The sequence below is a fragment of the Crocuta crocuta genome, unplaced genomic scaffold, assembly GCF_008692635.1.
Source record: "Crocuta crocuta isolate KB4526 unplaced genomic scaffold, BGI_CrCroc_1.0 scaffold48, whole genome shotgun sequence".
In the NCBI taxonomy this organism is placed as follows: Eukaryota; Metazoa; Chordata; class Mammalia; order Carnivora; family Hyaenidae; genus Crocuta; species Crocuta crocuta.
The window spans coordinates 2,864,466-2,882,032 of NW_027533089.1; the positions used below are offsets into that span (position 1 = coordinate 2,864,466).

The 17,567-nt window shown below is 39.8% G+C and overlaps 1 protein-coding gene across 1 annotated transcript in view; it reads right to left on the reverse strand.

The window, feature by feature from the left end:
* Positions 1-1,209: 1,209 nt before the first annotated feature.
* The window catches only part of GPR88 (G protein-coupled receptor 88), a 31,643-nt gene continuing 15,285 nt past the window's right edge, over positions 1,210-17,567 (reverse strand). Inside the window, 2 exon segments of the mRNA XM_077746070.1 lie at positions 1,210-1,471; positions 1,921-2,015. Coding sequence (XP_077602196.1) covers positions 1,210-1,471; positions 1,921-2,015 — 357 coding nt within the window.

Consider the following 17,567-nt stretch of genomic DNA (forward strand, 5'->3'; position numbering starts at 1 on the left):
CATGAGCTTCCTGGAGTATAGCTGATTTTCAGAAGAGACGGGGGCTCTTAGGAGCAACCTTGGCTAGAGTCACTTTGACATTTTGACCCTGTCCTTGGGAAACTTGTCTGTACTTAAAAAAAAAAAAGAAAGAAAGAGAAAAGAAAAAAAGACAGGAGCCCAGTAGCTTCCAGGAACCCGAAGCAGTGTGATACTTGTGGGGGAAGGATCCTCTCCAGACTTCCTGAGAGGAACTTCATCGCTAGGGAAAGCTGCTTGATTTTGGTGGCCATCGGTGGCAGCAAGGTCAGCTTCCCAGGCACAGGCAGTAGCCACATTGCCAGTTAAGGCCATGAGGAAGCTACAGTCAGAGCTAGTGAGCCTCTAAGTGAAGCGAACTACATTCATCTCCAAATCACCTGCTTTTGTCCCTCCCCAACCCCTGATACCCCTTCTTTAAATTAATAGACTAAATGTTTTAGGTTTACAGAAAAATTAATCAGAATGCACACGTAGTTCTCCTATATACCTCTATGCCTCCATTACACACACACACACACACACACACACACACACAGCTTCCCCTATTACTAGACTCTTGCATGAATATGGTAAATTTTTTACAACTGAACCAATATTGACACATTACTATCAAAGTCCATAATTTACATTAGGATTCACTTTTGTTTGTACAGTTCTGTAGTGTTTTGACAAATACATAATGACATGAGTCCATCATTACTGTACCATGTAGGATAGTTTCACTGCCCTAAAATGTCCTGCACTCCACCCATTCATTCCTCCCTTCCTTCCTATTAACCCTGGCAAACATTCCTCTTTTTAATGTTTCCATAGTTTTGCCTTTTCCAACTTGTCATATAGTTGAAATCATAAAGTATGTAGCCTTATTGACTAGTTTCTCTTAGCAATATGCATTTAAGATTATTCTGTATCTCTTCATGGCTTGACAACTCATTTCTTTCTAGTGCTGAGTAATATTCTATTGTATGGATGTACCACACTTTATTTATCCATTCACTTACTGAAGGATATGTTGGTTGCTTTCAAGTTTTTGCAATTATAAATAAAGCTGTTATACATATTCATTTGCACGTTTCTTAATGGACATAAGTTTCCAACTTATTCGGGTAAATGCCAAGGAGCACAATTGCTGGGTCATCTGGTAAGAATATATTTAGTTTTGGGGCTCTCTCCAGTGCACTTGGTGAGCTAGACAGCTCTGGCGACTTCACTTTCTGCTGCGGGACTTGTGGCTTCCGTTTCTGCTGCACTGTTAAGAAGCGGCGACTGAACCAGAGTACCAGCACCAACTACGACACTCCGACACTCAGACACTCTGCTGTGGTTTAACACTTCCAAGCCNGACAACCCCCTGCACGACCTCACAAAGGACAAGACCAACCTGACCATTTGCATCCTCTGCAGGGTGGTGGCCTTCGTGGTGCTTGTAGGCATCTGCACCAAACTGGGGCTGGAGAAAGCGCACGGGCAGCAAAGGGAGCGTATGGCCAGTTGCTCCTTGTAGAAAACGCAAAGTACAGAGAAGGATGCAAGATGGCGGAGAAGGAGGGAGCTCCGTACATTTCACTCGCCTGCGTCTCTCAAACAGAGAAGGCCTGAAGCCATAGGACACTGAATCGCAGGAGTCTGGGAGAAAAAGAGACGGAGTCCACTAAAAAGACAGCCTCATAGGTGCATGATTGTGAACTGGGGAAGATAAAAAGGGGCCGGGACCCAGAGTCATGGAGGGGAGGAGCCCCCTCCACGGAGAGCCTCAGAGAGAGGAGGGGAAGAGAAAGAGGGGCTAAAACTGCTCATAGAACTGTCCCTGGAGAAGAGAAAAACCTCTGCCCGGGTCGGAGAGAGTCTTAACATCCCATGCCTAACTGCAGGGTGTTCAGAGAGTGATCCTGTTTCTACCTGTGGTGCTGCCCTTTGGGCTGGGTGTCCTGCAGCGCCAGGAGAAACCGCCTCGCTGCTCTCCCAGCTCCATCCCCGGCTGGGAAGCGACCGGCCTGCGGGATTACATTTCGGGAGCTATCAATAACGCGCGTGGACTAAGCCCTGGAAATGAGGCGGGGCTTGGAACATAGAACATGGCCCACCTTGGCTATGCCTGGGGCACAGGTAGATATGACCCAAAAGAGTGATTTGCAACGCTTGGTTCTAGCAGGGACTGGCGCGCCGCCATTTTTCTCCTCACAACCATCAAGGTGGGACCTCAGGGAGCGGCCTTCAGGAGGCATTGGAGGCTAAGACCCGCCTACAACAAACCACGCCCATCCCTGCTAGAGAGCTGCTTTTTTTTTTTTTTTTTTTTTTTTTTTACTGGAGCCCAGGGCAAGACCAACATGGATTCACTGCTGTGATTAATTCTAGATCAATTCTTTCTATTCAGTTATATTTTCTTTTGTCTCATTCGTATCCCTCGCCTCTGCTGGGCAGCACCCTCTGGTCACTGGTTTGCTTAAACAGTCACATTTAATCCATTCTCTAGATGTATATTCTACACCTCCACTGCTATCTTTCTATCTCTCTCTCTCTGAAGTAATCAGACTATATAGTTTCTATGAGTAACATTATCTTTGTTTCTTTCTCCTCGCCTCTTACCATATTCTCCTCTTTCTCTCTCTGAATTAAGCCTCTTAGTCTCTCTGTCTGGTCATTTCTCTTCCAATTTCACTTCCTCCCCTCCCTGTCATTTCTCTCTCTGTATATGCTCTTCCATCAGCACTACATACACCGGGCTCCTATTTATACCTGGGAATTCTAGTTTTATGCTTTTAGACTGTCCTTTGTCTTTTGGCTTTTTTTTTCTTTTTTCTTTTCTTCTTTTTTATCTTTCATTGTTTTTGTTTTTATTTTTATTTTTATTATTTGTTTTTCCTCCTTCCTCTTTTTTTTCCTTTCTTTTTTTTTCTTTTTCTTTTTCCCTTTTGATTTGTGTGTTTGTTGGATTTGTCTGTGTGTTTGTATGCCTTTGTTCCCTGTGTGTTTGTCTGTCTGTTTTCTTTTCCAGGGCTACTTCAAGACACAAGCCAAAGTACACATGGTAGAGAGTCCCAAATACCACTATGTAGGGAAATAAAATAACCAAAGTCACAACAAGAGAGACTAAGAGACACCATTCAAAGAATACTTCCTGAGGGGCGCCTGGGTGGCTTAGTCGGTTAAGAGTCCGACTTTTGCTTAGGTCATGATCTCGCNCTTTTTTTTTCTTTTTTCTTTTCTTCTTTTTTATCTTTCATTGTTTTTGTTTTTATTTTTATTTTTATTATTTGTTTTTCCTCCTTCCTCTTTTTTTTCCTTTCTTTTTTTTTCTTTTTCTTTTTCCCTTTTGATTTGTGTGTTTGTTGGATTTGTCTGTGTGTTTGTATGCCTTTGTTCCCTGTGTGTTTGTCTGTCTGTTTTCTTTTCCAGGGCTACTTCAAGACACAAGCCAAAGTACACATGGTAGAGAGTCCCAAATACCACTATGTAGGGAAATAAAATAACCAAAGTCACAACAAGAGAGACTAAGAGACACCATTCAAAGAATACTTCCTGAGGGGCGCCTGGGTGGCTTAGTCGGTTAAGAGTCCGACTTTTGCTTAGGTCATGATCTCGCAGTTCGTGGATTCAAGCCCCGCGTCGGGCTCTGTGCTGACTGCCAGCTCAGAGCCTGGAGCCTGTTTGGGATTCTGTGTCTCCCTCTCTCTCTGATCCTCCCCTGCTCATGCTGTCTCTCTCTCTCTCCTAGAAATAAATAAAACATTTAAAAACATTTAAAAAAAAACAAAGAATACTTCCTGAACAGACAGGCCCTGGCCTTTTGACTAAAAGGCCTTCTTTAATACAGCAGTACTCACAGGTGCAGAGTGCATAACAAGCTCTTAAAACTAACAAGAGACAGAAAACTAGCTAAAACGATGAAACGGAAGAACTCTCCTCTAAAGAAATTCCAGGAAGAAATGACAGCTAAATAACTGCTCAAAATAGATATAAGCAACATAACTGAACAAGAATTGAGAACAATAGTCATAAAATTAATTGCTGGGCTTGAAAAAGACATGGAAGACATCAGAGAACCTATTGCTACAAAGACTTTGGAGCTTAAAAATAGTTGTGATGCATTAAAAATGCTATAAATGAGATGCATAATAAAATGGGGGCATCCAATGCACTGATTGAAGAGGCAGAGAGGAGAATAGGTAAATTAGAAGACACAATTATAGAAAAAGAAGAAGCTGAGAAAAGAGAGATAAACTGATCCAGGAACATGAAAGCAGAGTTTGAGAGCTGAGGACACAATCAAACAGAACAATATCTGTATCATAGGAATTCCAGAAGAGAAAGAGAGAGGGAAAGGGGCTGAAGGAGTCCTTGAACAAATTACAGCAGAGAACTTCCCCAATCTGGGTAAGGAAACAGACATTAAAATCCAAGAGGCATAGAGAACTCCCCTCAGACATAACTTGAATCAATCTTCTACACGTCATAGTGAAACTGGCAAAATATAAGGACAAAGAGAGAATCCTGAAAGATAAAAGGGACCTAACATACAAAGGAAAACCTAACAGAGTGGTGACAGACCTAACAACTGAAACTTGGCAGGCCAGAAAGGAATGGCAGGAAATCTTCAATGTGATGAACAGAAAAAATATGCAGGCAAAAATCTTCTATTCAGCAAGCCTATCATTCAGAATCGAAGGAAAGATAAAAGTCTTCCCAAAGAAACAAAAATTGGAAGAATTTGTCACCACAAAACCAGCCCTACAAGAAATCCTGAGGGGGATTCTATGAGGGAAATGTTGCACAGAACACAAGGTACCAGAGACACCTCCACAAGCATGAATCCCACAAAGGACACAATGACTCTAAACCCATATTTTTCAATAATAACACTGAATGTAAATGGACTAAATGCTCCAATCAAAAGACATAGGGTAGAAGAATGGATAAAAACACAAAATCCATCTATCTGCTGTCTACAAGAAACTCATTTTAGACCTGAGGACATCTTCAGATTGAAAGTAAGGGGATGGAGAAATATCTATCATGCTACTGGAAGTCAAAAGAAAGCTGGAGTAGCTATACTTCTATCAGACAAACTGCACTTTAAAGTAAAGGCAGTAAAAAGGATGAAGAAGGGCATTATAGAATAATTACAGGGTCTATCCATCAGGAAGAACTAATAATTATAAATGTCTATGCACTGAATATGGGAGCACCTAAATATTTAAAACAAACAGAAACAAGCTTATAGATAAGAATGTGCTAATAGCAGGGGACTTTAATACTCCACTTACAGCAATGAATAGATCAATTAGACAGAAAATCACTAAAGAAACAATGGACTTGAATGACACATTGGACCAGATGGATTTGACAGATATATATATTTTTTAATTTTTTAATGTTTTATTTATCTCTAGAAGAGAGAGAGAGACAGCGTGAGCAGGGGAAGGTCAGAGAGAGAGGGAGTGACNGCAACAAGACCACCCAAACCCAGTAGGATAAGAGAAATAATAATAAAAAGTAGGGCAGAAATAAACAATATAGAATCCAAAAAAACAGTTGAACAAATCAATGAAACCAAGAGTTCGCTTTTTGAAAAAAATTAAAAAATTGACAAACCTCTAGCCAGGCTTCTCAAAAAGAAAGCTGGAGTAGCTATACTTATATCAGACAAAAGAAAAAGAGAGAGCACCCAAATAGACAAAATCATGAATGAAAATGGACTTATTACCACCAATCCCTCAGACATACAAGTAATTATCAGGGAATACTATGAAAAATTATATGCCAACAAACTGGACAACTTAGAAGAAATGGACAAATTCTTAAACACACACTCACTACCAAATTTCACACAGGAAGAGATAGAAAATCTGAACAGACCCATAACTAGTGAAGAAATTGAATCAGTTATCAAAAATCTCCCAACAAATAAGAGCCCTGGGCCANTTTAAAAATATATGGAGACAAATGAAAATGAAAACACAACAATCCAAACTCTATGGGATGTGGCAAAGGCAGTCCTAAGAGGAAACTACATCACACTCCAAGCCTATTTCAAGAAATTAGAAAAAGTGCAAGTACAAAATCTAACAACACACCTAAAGGAACTAGAAGGAAAGCAACAAGAGCACCCAAACCCAGTACGATAAGAGAAATAATAAAAAAAATTAGGGCAGAAATAAACAATATAGAATCCAAAAAAACAGTTGAACAAATCAATGAAACCAAGAGTTCGCTTTTTGAAAAAAATTAAAAAATTGACAAACCTCTAGCCAGGCTTCTCAAAAAGAAAGCTGGAGTAGCTATACTTATATCAGACAAAAGAAAAAGAGAGAGCACCCAAATAGACAAAATCATGAATGAAAATGGACTTATTACCACCAATCCCTCAGACATACAAGTAATTATCAGGGAATACTATGAAAAATTATATGCCAACAAACTGGACAACTTAGAAGAAATGGACAAATTCTTAAACACACACTCACTACCAAATTTCACACAGGAAGAGATAGAAAATCTGAACAGACCCATAACTAGTGAAGAAATTGAATCAGTTATCAAAAATCTCCCAACAAATAAGAGCCCTGGGCCAGATGGCTTCCNAAAGTCGAGATAGAAGGAACTTACTTAAACATCATAAAAGCCATCTATGATGTTAACTAACATCATCTTCAATGGGGAAAAACTGAGAGCTTTCCCCCTGAAATCAGGAACACGACAGGAATGTCCACACTCACCACTGTTGTTTAACATAGTGCTGGAAGTCCTAGCGTCAGCCATCAGACAACAAAAGGAAATAAAAGGCATCAGAATTGGCAAAGAAGAAGTCAAACTTTCACTTTTCGCAGACGACATGATACTCTACATAGAAAACCCGACAGACTCCATCAGAAGCCTACTAGAACTGATCCATGAATTCAGCAAAGTTGCAGGGTACAAAATCAACGTACAGAAATTGGTTGCAATTTTATGCACCAATAATGAAGCGACAGAAAGAGAAATCAAGAAACTGATGCCATTCATAATTACACAAAAACAATAAAATACCTAGGAATAAACCTAACCAAAGATATAAGAGATCTGTATGATGAAAACCATAGAAAACTTATGAAGGAAATTGAAGAAGACACAAAGAAATGGAAAAACATTCCTTGCTCATGGATTGGAAGAACAAATATTGTTAAAATGTCATTACTACCCAAAGCAATCTACACATTCAATGCAATCCCAATCAAAATTGCACCAGCATTATTCTCAAAACTAGAACAAACTATCCTAAAATTTGTATGGAACCACAAAAGACCCTGAATAGCCAAAGTAATATTGAAGAAGAAACCCAAAATGGGAGGCATAACAATCCCAGACTTTAGCCTTTACCAAAGCTGTAATTTTGGTAATTAATTTGGTAATTTGGTAATTAATTTTTGTAATTTTGGTTTTGGCACAAAAACAGACACATAGACCAATGGAATAGCATAGAGAACTCAGAATTAGACCCACAAATGTATGACCAATTAATCTTTGACAAAGCAGGAAAGAATATCCAATGGAAAAAAGACAGCCTCTTTAATAGATGGTGCTGGGAGAACTGGACAACGACTTGCAGAAGAATGAAACTAGATCATTTTCTCACACCATGCACAAAAGTAAACTCAAAATGGATAAAGGATCTGAATGTGAGACAGGAAACCACCAAAACCCTAGAGAAGAAAGCAGGTCAACCTCCTTGACCTCAATCGCAGCAATTTCTTACTTGATACATCCCCAAAGGCTAGGGAATCAAGAGCAAAAATGAACTAATGGGACCTCATCAAGATACAAAGCTTCTGCATGGCAAAAGAAACAATCCATAAAACCAATAGGCAACTGACAGAATGGGAAAAGATAGTTGCAAATGACATATCAGATAAAGGGCTAGTATCCAAAATCTATAAGGAACTCACCAAACTCCACACCCAAAAAACAAACAATCCAGTGAAGAAATGGGCAGAAGACATGAACAGACACTTCTCCAAAGAGGACATCCAGATGGCCAACAGACACATGAAATGATACTGAACGTCCCTCATCATCAGGGAAATACAAATCAAAACCACACTGAGATACCACCTCACGCTGGTCAGAATGGTGAAAATGAACAAATCAGGAGACTATAGATGCTGGCGAGGTTGTGGAGAAACGGGCACCCTCCTACACTGTTGGTGGGAATGTAAGCTGGTGCAGCCCCTCTGCAAAACAGTGTGGAGGTTCCTCAAAAAATTAACAATAGAACTCCCCTATGACCCAGCAATAGCTCTGCAAGGAATTTACCCAAGAGATACAGAAGTGCTGATGCATAGGGGCACATGGACCCCAATGTTCATAGCAGCACTCTCAACAATAGCCAAAACATGGAAAGAGCCTAAGTGTCCATCAACGGACAAATGGATCAAGAAGATGTGGTTTATCTATACGGTGGAATATTACATGGCATTGAGAAAGAATGAAATCTGGCCATGTCTAGCAGCATGGATGGATCTTGAGGGTGTTATGCTGAGGGAAAGAAGTCAGGCAGAGGACAGATACTATATGTTTTCACGTATAGGTGGATTAGGAGGAACTTAATGGAGGACCATGGGGAAAAAGAAAGGGGGAAAACAGTGGGGGAGATGTAGGGAGGCAAACTATGAGAGACCCTTGAATGCTGAGAACAAACTGAGGGCTGATGGGGGTGGGGGAGAGGGGAAGGATGGTGATGGGCATGGAGGATGGCATTTGTTGGGATGAGCACTGAGTGTCATATGGAAACCAACTTGACAATAAACTAAGAAAAAAAATTTTTTAAAGCCTTGTGTCTAGACAAAAATGTTTTTGCCTGTAGATTATCAATTATCCCAACACCATTTGTTGAAAATGCTATCCATTCTCCATCGAATTGTCATTGCTCTTTTGCCAAGATCATTTGACTATATTTGTGTGGATCTAGTCCTAGACACTTTTATGTTTTAGTGATGTATTTGTTTATTCTTTCCCCAATACCAATTTTGTCTCAATTGCTGTCTGTCACTTTATAGGAAGAAGACTTGAAGTTGCATAGCGTCAGCCTTCCAACTTTGTTTCAAGAATGTGTTGGTTATTCTTGGTCTTTTGCCTTCCCAGATGAACCTTACAACCAGTTTGTCAATGTTCACCAAATAAATCGCTGGGATTTAGGGGTGAGAGAAGGTTGTATTGAATCTATAGATCAAGCTGGGAAGAACTAATATCTTGACAATGGTGAGTCTTCCTATTCATGAATATGGAATATCTCTCTATTTATTTAGATCTTTGATTTCCTTCATCAGGGTTTTTTTAGATTTATACCTAAGTTTCTCATTTTTTAGTGCTAATATATATAGTGCTGTGTTTTAATTTCAAATTCCAATAGTTCATTTTTACTTTATAAGAAAACAATTGACTTTTGTATTTTAACCTTGTGTCTTGCAACCTTACAATAATCACTTGTTAGTTCCAGGAGTTTTTGGTTTTGTTTTGCCAATTCTTTGGGAATTCTTTCAGATTTCTTGATACATTTTGCTGTTAGTTTTATGTAATATTTATTGACCATCTTGACAAATATTTATTTTTATAAGCCTAAATGTTAGTCTTTAAAAGTTTAAGGAAACTTGACCAAAAGATAATCGTGAATGTCTAATGTTACCATATTCATGAAATTACATATTTCAGGGTAGCACAAGTTTTCAATGTTAAACCACACTAAACTCTTAAGTCAATTAAGCAGGCCTGGTATTGGCAGTGTAGTTATAACTTTCCAATCTTAGTAAAAACAAAATTGGCAACTTAGAATTAAATAATAACAAGGTTTTGATTGTCTTAAGTTATTAATGAAACACTTTGAAACACTGATTTGAAGTGTCTAAACTCTCAGATGTTTGTTGCATGAGTTTTGTTTAATTGTGTGTATTGTTTTTCAGTGAATTTCTGGCATATTGCAATCCTCAAATGTGATTATCTTTGTTGTATTGGCGTAATCAGTGTTTTGTATATTCAGCAATAGCATTAGAACAAGTTCTATAAGCAAGTAATATTTTCAATGAATAAATAAGATTTCAAATATCATGTAAGAATGAATTTAAGCTTGCTGAATGTAAAGATTGAAACCCAAGTCCCTGTAGCTATAGTAATTGCTTATTGTATGAGCTTAGATGCTGGCATTACATGTGCTATATGTATGCGGATTTTATTAAAGTATTGAGTTGCAAAAAAAAATCATGTAAACTGTAAACAGTTTTACTTTTTCTTTCCTTTTTTTGTCTTATTACGTGTCACGTTCATGTCATGTTCACCTCCTTCTGAACATCTTTTTAGTAACTGTGTCCTTATTGTTGACTATTAGTTACTAACTGTGAACAATTTTACTTAATTCAATATGATTTGATTGAATGGGTTTCATTGGATTTAATGTGTTTACAAAGCTACTCTTATACTTGAGTTACTGAGTTTCAGTAATTGTGGCAAACCACCATCTCTGGGGTGAGCAATGCATCCGGAAAATGACAAACTCCGATGTTACTATTCCTGCGGGATCTGATTGGTCTAAATAGTGGCTTGGCAGTCACATTTGTAAGAGAGATCCAGTTCTATAAGAAACACTTGTATTCTCTCTAGATAAAGAATTTCTTATCTATTTATTTTAAATGAGTACTGTAATATTCACTTCCATTGAATTTCCCAGTGAAAAATCCCAAAACACAATGTCTCCAGTTTAAAAAACAACTGAAAAAGTCACTTTCATTTATGTGATAAAATTTACCTAAATTGTATTCATATAAATAAAATGTGACATGTCCACAGGCAACAATCAAAAGTCGGTATTTCCATAGTGAGGAAGTGAGTATTCTTAAGGTCTAGCAGGATGTGGTATAGGCAATTGCTTAATTTGCCTTAACCTATGACTGTCCATCACACGTGTGTGTGTGTGTGTGTGTGTGTGTGTAACCATGTTATAACCTTCGTTATGAGGTTCCTTCTCTACATAAAGAATCTGACTTTCTGCATCCTTCAATACTATAAGCTAATGCCTATTTTTATACACCAATAAAAGCACAGACTTTCTTTTCCCAAAGTGCAAATATTAATGAAGTTACTTTACTGCTAAAGTGATATGCAAACAGCACTTGTGATAAGGAACGCAGTTGAAAAAATAACATTGTTAAGGAGAGCATAGCTACCCTTGAAAAGGAAGTAAAGGAACCCTTTCACATAACCTACTTGCAAATCTCAAAACAAAACACAGGGGGAAATTACAGGCTGCCACTTTTATTTACAACTTTCCTCCAACCAGAGCCTGCACTTACAGTGCTCCATCTGAAACTAATCTATGTGGGAAGGTCTCTGAGGGACGGCCAGCCAACTGGCACATCGCTGCGGGAGCCGCTCATGCCACAGCCTAGAACAGGTATGGACTCCGGCCAAGTAACCCATAGCATCTACCATGAAAGAATTATTGCGCAGAAGATGGGCGGCAATGAGGGGGGAGGGGTGGGAGGAGGAAGAAATTACGAAAATACATTTTTACCATCCAAAATGCAAATGAAATTCTAGTCTTAATCAAAAACAGTAACAGGCTCTGCTAAATACCCACAAAAGCCTGCTAGAAATATGTGAAGTTCATCCAGAGTTCAAATCTCAGAATTATTTTTATTTCCCAGCTTAGGCCCATCAAAACTGCCATGAAGCGTTTTGTTGTTTCAGTAAGATTGTGCAAATGGACTAATACGTTACATCACAAAATGAAGCCAGATGTGACAAATATTTCTTGCCATTTTACCGAAGTTTCAGAGCACTGCGTCTGGAGTCAGTGAACATGAATTTGAACTTACTAGCTTCCTGACAACTTCACTGAGCTTTGATTTCTTAACCTTTAAAAAGGATCGCGCTAAGCCACCATGCTGCCTAGAATAGGATAAAGGTGATAATTGCTTTCTTCCCACTGTTGTGCAGTGGGTTTGGATCCTGTGTAAGCCCTCTCAATGGTCAGGCTTAACACTTCTTGTATTCATGCTCAGCAGATGAAAACCTATGTCCGCCGATGAAAACTTAAGTCCACAAAAACCTGCACACAGATGTTTATAAGCAGCTTTACTCATAATTGCCAACACTTGGAAGCAACCAAGATGTCCTTCAGTAGGTGAGTGGATGAACTATGACACAAACAATTGACTATTATTCAACACTAAAAAGAAACCAATTTATTTGGTGCTTATGGTATGTCAGGCACTGGGCAAAATTATTATTTGCACACTATAAAAATCCTATGAAGTACTATTTTTACAAATTAGAAAATGAGGCTCAGACATGTTAAGTAACTTCCCTAACGTCACACAGTAAGTGCTGAAGCCAGTGACTCCTGGACTCTAAAGCCTGTGCTTTTAATCCCTGTCCCACCTGTCTTTGTTGCTGTTGTCGTTGTTGTTGTTGTTAGGTATTAACTCACAGAAAAAAGAATAATGGTATTGTCAAGTTATATTTTAATTCGCATTCAACATGAAACCGTTCTATTATCTTCTTTGTCAGAAACGATATCTTTATGTGCTGAAGCAGTTTGTGCTCATTGGTGTTCAAAGGAACAAATAATGGCAGCTTTGCTCAATGAAATATTATTTTCTGGTCACTAGCATTCAGAAAGAATTCCTAGTGATTAGGAGTCATAAAGCTTCAGAAGAATTCGTAGGCAAAGAGATCATGTTTGAGACTTAACGCACTGTCTCAGGGTTGGAGAACATATAAGACTTTAACTCCACATTAACTCAAACTACAAATAAAGCACATTAAATCAGAATTTCAAATTCAAATTTCAAATCAACATAATAGATATGAATGATGAATAGATGAGAGTAGCTATAAATACAGCAAGCCCTCCCATTTGGACTTCACCATGTAGTACTTACTTATTACAGCCAGATGCTTCCAATCATCTGCATCTTTCATTTTTAAGAACAATTTACGCAGCATTATAAGTAATTGACTATAATGTTTGCTTACTGAAGTGTGACTGGCTTGGTTACACTTTTGACACTTGTTTTCCCACTTCTCAGTCATTATTTTGCAGAGATGTTCTGGGAAAGGTGCAGAAAGTCAAGTATAGTCTGTGAGGATCACAGTCAACAGTGCCAAACACTGACCATGGACCAATCAAGATAAAACAGTCAACAGTCTATTTGATTACGTGACAAGGTTACTGGAAACTTTGACAAGAGGAATGTCACGGGAATAGTGGAGGCCAGATTGGAAAGTGCTGGGAGTGAGGGAAGGCGGAGAAAGTGGATTCGGGGAGTGCAGACCACTCGCTTAGTAAGTTTGGCTGTCAGGACAAAGATGTGAGCTTGTTAAAACCCCGTGGAACAGAAGTCAGGAAAGAAGAACAATCAAAGGTAAAGGAATAAGCGAAAAATAGCTGACAGTTCCTAGTGTCCCAGGGGACAGGAAGGAATGTCGCCCTTAGGGCTCTGGTGAAAGCACACTGCAGTTGGGAAAGGCTATAGGAGAAACTCTCTACTCCAGGGTAAAGGGAAGGAGCCCCCCGAGAATGACAATTAGGGAAGAGGTAGGCGCACTGGAAAGATGGCATCCCCAAGACCCAGGGACACAGAAGCTGCTGAAAACTGAACCTTACTCAGCAGAACAGGAAACTCCCCTCACCTCCCATTCAAGTTTGTTACGTTGAGTAACAAGGAACAGCGGAATACCACTGGAGAGTTGCAGGGGTGTGGAGATAGGCCCGCCCGTGAGTGCAGACGGAGAACCCGAAGCTGAGGGTGCAGCAAACATTGTGAAAACCTACCAAAAAAGCAGCCCCACCAGAAACACAGGTATCACTAGAGGAATTGGAAGTCTGTGGGGCAGAGGGTAACTGCAGGAACAGCAAGCCTCAAACCTAGCTTAACTCCTAACTAAATTAATTCACATCCCCATGCCAAAGGCCTAGCAGAAAGATATGCCCATTTCCAGGTATAAGCCAATCTGCCTCAGCATCTCCTGTCTTACAGCTTTCAACAGAAAAATTATGAAGCATAGGTAAAACTACACACTGCCAAGAGACAAAAGCAATGCTGCAACTGAAAATTTAATTGTTAAGATGCTCAAGTCTCTACTAGAAAAGATGGGCAACATGCAAATCAGATGGGTGATTTCATTAGAGAGATGGAAACCACGGTGGGGGTGGGGAAGAGAGATAATTTGGTGGGGGAGGGGATAAACAAATCTTGGAGACTGTGGAAACAGGAATAGAAGGTGAAGGAGAATGAGCAGTTAATAGCTGTGCTATTATTTATTGAAGATGAAAATACAGAAAGTATAGTTTGGGGAGGAATTTTCCCTATATCAGATTTGGATACTTTGAATTTAAGGATTGGCGAACATCCAAGCACGTGTAGTCAGTATCAATGGTAAATAGAGATTTAAGATTCTGGGGGAGAGGCATCTGGGCTAAGCTCAGCAGGATGTGGATGGTTGCTTGAATCACTGAAATGGATAATATCCCTCAAGGAGATTGTCTGCCCTGAGAATGTAAGAGGGCCAAGACTAAAAGCACTGTGAGAACCTGTATTTAAGGGTTGGGCAGACAAAGGAGGAGTCACCAAGGAGACAAGGACGGAGCAGAAGGAATGGCAACGAAGTATGGCAACAGCGCACATGCTTCAGAGAGTTTAAGTGAGATAAATGACCACTGTATTTAGCATCAAAAATGTCATTGGTAAGCAAGAGAGTCTGGTAAATCAAGGAACAAAAAGTGGGTTGGGTGAACAAAAGAAAGGAGAGACAGCAAGAGAAAATACCTCTTTCAAGAAGCTTGGCAACAAAGGTAAGAAGAGAAATAAAGCAGTAGCTAAATGGAGATATCTTATTACAAAAGACTTTCTTTGCCATGGAATCAGCTCGAACATATTGAAGTCCTGGTGTGAAGGAACCGGGCTGAAGACACACACAGGAAGGGGGAGCAGAAACTTACCTGATGACATGGCTTCAGTGAAGAAAGAGATCAGTGTCCCAGTATCAACCGACTCTCTTTCATGCTTCTAGTATTTATCTAGTGTCTATTATGTAGTAGGTGATGTGTCATTGAGCAAGCCTTGGCCCTTGCCTTTCATGAATTTATGGCCTAAGGAAGCATACAGAACAGTAAGCAAAAAATATTGCTAAGCAGCAAGGTAGGAGTTACAGCTTAAACCCAAGGAACTATGAGAGCATGGAGGGAGGGTACCTAACTCAGTTTCAGGAGGTCAGAGACAATTTCCTAAAGCCAGAAAATGTAGAGAAGGAGGGAGGAATTGCCTGATTTCTAAATGAATGATATAAGTTGTGATGTTCAAGTGGCTAGGGAGAGAACTGGTCATTCTAGGGAATGTCATCAGTTCCATGTGACCGAGCCATGGTGGGCAAAGCATGTGCTGGGTGGTGAGAAAAAGAGGCTTGAGAAGGAACCAGATCATGAAGAACTTTGTAAGTCGTGCTAAGGCCTTTGGAATTCAGGCAGCAAGTGGATAGTACTCAAAGTGTTTTGCCTGAGAAACACAATGATCAGGTTTAAGTTTAAGAAAACTCATTGCACTTGCAGGAGTAGAAATGATTGGCAGAGAGCAAGAGTCCCCTTAAGATGCCTAGAACAGGGGCGCCTGGGTGGTTTAGTCGGTTAAGCGTCCAACTTTCACTTAGGTCATGATCTCGCGGTTCGTGGGTTCGAGCCCCGCATTGGGCTGTGTGCTGACTGCCAGCTCAGAGCCTGGAGCCTGTTTCAGTCTGCGACTCCCTCTCTCTCTGACCCTCCCCTGCTCACACTGTCTCTCTCTCTCTCTCTCCTAGAAATAAATAAAAAAATTAAAAAAAAAAAAAGATGCCTAGAACAAATAGGAAGGTGACGTGGGAGATCTGAAGAAGGCTGACATTGGAAAAATAGATTGCCTAGTCAGTCTGATAGTTGACTCAGACCTGAAGATTATGGATTTGTAATAGCTTTCATCTTACGATGGTGTGATTCCATCCGTGAACATTTGTCAACCTTCATACAGGGCTGTTGAAAGCCCACATTTGGATGGCACGGTTGGGTTCATGCCAGTTGAGCCACAAAGGAGTACATGGGTCAAGCTGAGATGAGGGTGTTGTCAAGGGGGTTTGAAGTGATGGATGTTGTCCATCCATGAAAGCTGGATCAGAAAGAAATTGAGGGAGGAAGAGAACGCTGTTGGGAAAATATGGAGAGTTCCAGGAATGGAGGGAAGTTTTAATAAAATCAAAGAACTTGTATAGACAGAGTGTCCAAGGAGAAATCTGGAATGACATAAGATTATGGTCAAAGAGGAGCTTCTTTTTTTAATAATTTATTTATTTTTTAATTTACATCCAAGTTAGTTAGCATATGGTGCAACAATGATTTCAAGAGTAGATTCCTTAATGCCCCTTGCCCATCCCTCTCCCACAACCCCTCCAGCAACCTTCTGTTTGTTCTCCATATGGAAAAGTCTCTTGTGTTTTTGTCCCCCTCCCTGTTTTTATATTATTTTTGCTTCCCTTCCCTAATTTTCATCTGTTTTGTATCTTAAAATCCTCATATGAGTGAAGTCATATGATATTTGTCTTTCTCTAACTAATTTCATTTAGCATAATACCCAAAGAGGAGCTCCTTTGAATGGTAAGATTTTATTCCAGGCAATAACAAGTTTCAGGATGTGGCCATTGAGTTGAAGTGTAGTATAGGCTAGGTGAGCAATCACAGCAAATATTGGTTTAAAAAAAATATATATATATATATTTTAATGTGAATGTTTATGGGAATTGAACACTTGATTTAAGATATTATCTCTGTACTTCTCATCTTTTTAAAATAAAAACTGTTCTCTGAAAAAACAGTGATGGGCACCTGAGTGGCTCAATCAGTTAAGTGTCTGACTCCTGATTTGGGCTCAGGTCATATCACAGTTTGTGAGTACAAGTCTTGTGGGAGGCTCTGCACTGGCAGTGCAGCAGAGCCTGCTTGGGATTCTCTCTACTTCTCTCTCTGCTCCTACCCTGCTTGCTTTCTCTCTCTCGCTCTCTCAGTAAATAAATAAACATTTTTAAAAAAATAAAAAATAGTGATGATGTAAGCAATTTAACAGAGTGGCACAAGGGATCTCTTCCTGCTTCTGTCAGGAGGCTCTCCAGGGAGGAATGTCTCCCTTCACCTGGAAAGACGCTTGGGAATCTTCTGGGTCTCCCATTTCCAGGTAAAGGATGGAAGTTAAGTGAAAAGTGGAAATATGACCTTCAGCCCAGAGTATGCAGATTGCTGCCTGGTGGGTACCTGGAGTTCATGTCCCTCTCATCTGGCTCCCCACCAGCATCACTTGATTAACTTCTACTCCTTGTTCTGGTCTTTTAAACACCACGCTCTTAGGCGTTTATTGACACCCAAACTAATTTAGTTCTTCCTTTTATAAGTGTTCATGGCACTTATCCCAGCCATTTGTCATTTATCCCAGCAGTTAATAAAAGAATGTATAATTATTTGTTTTATGTTTCTCTCCTCCTCTCCCCCCACCCCCACCCCC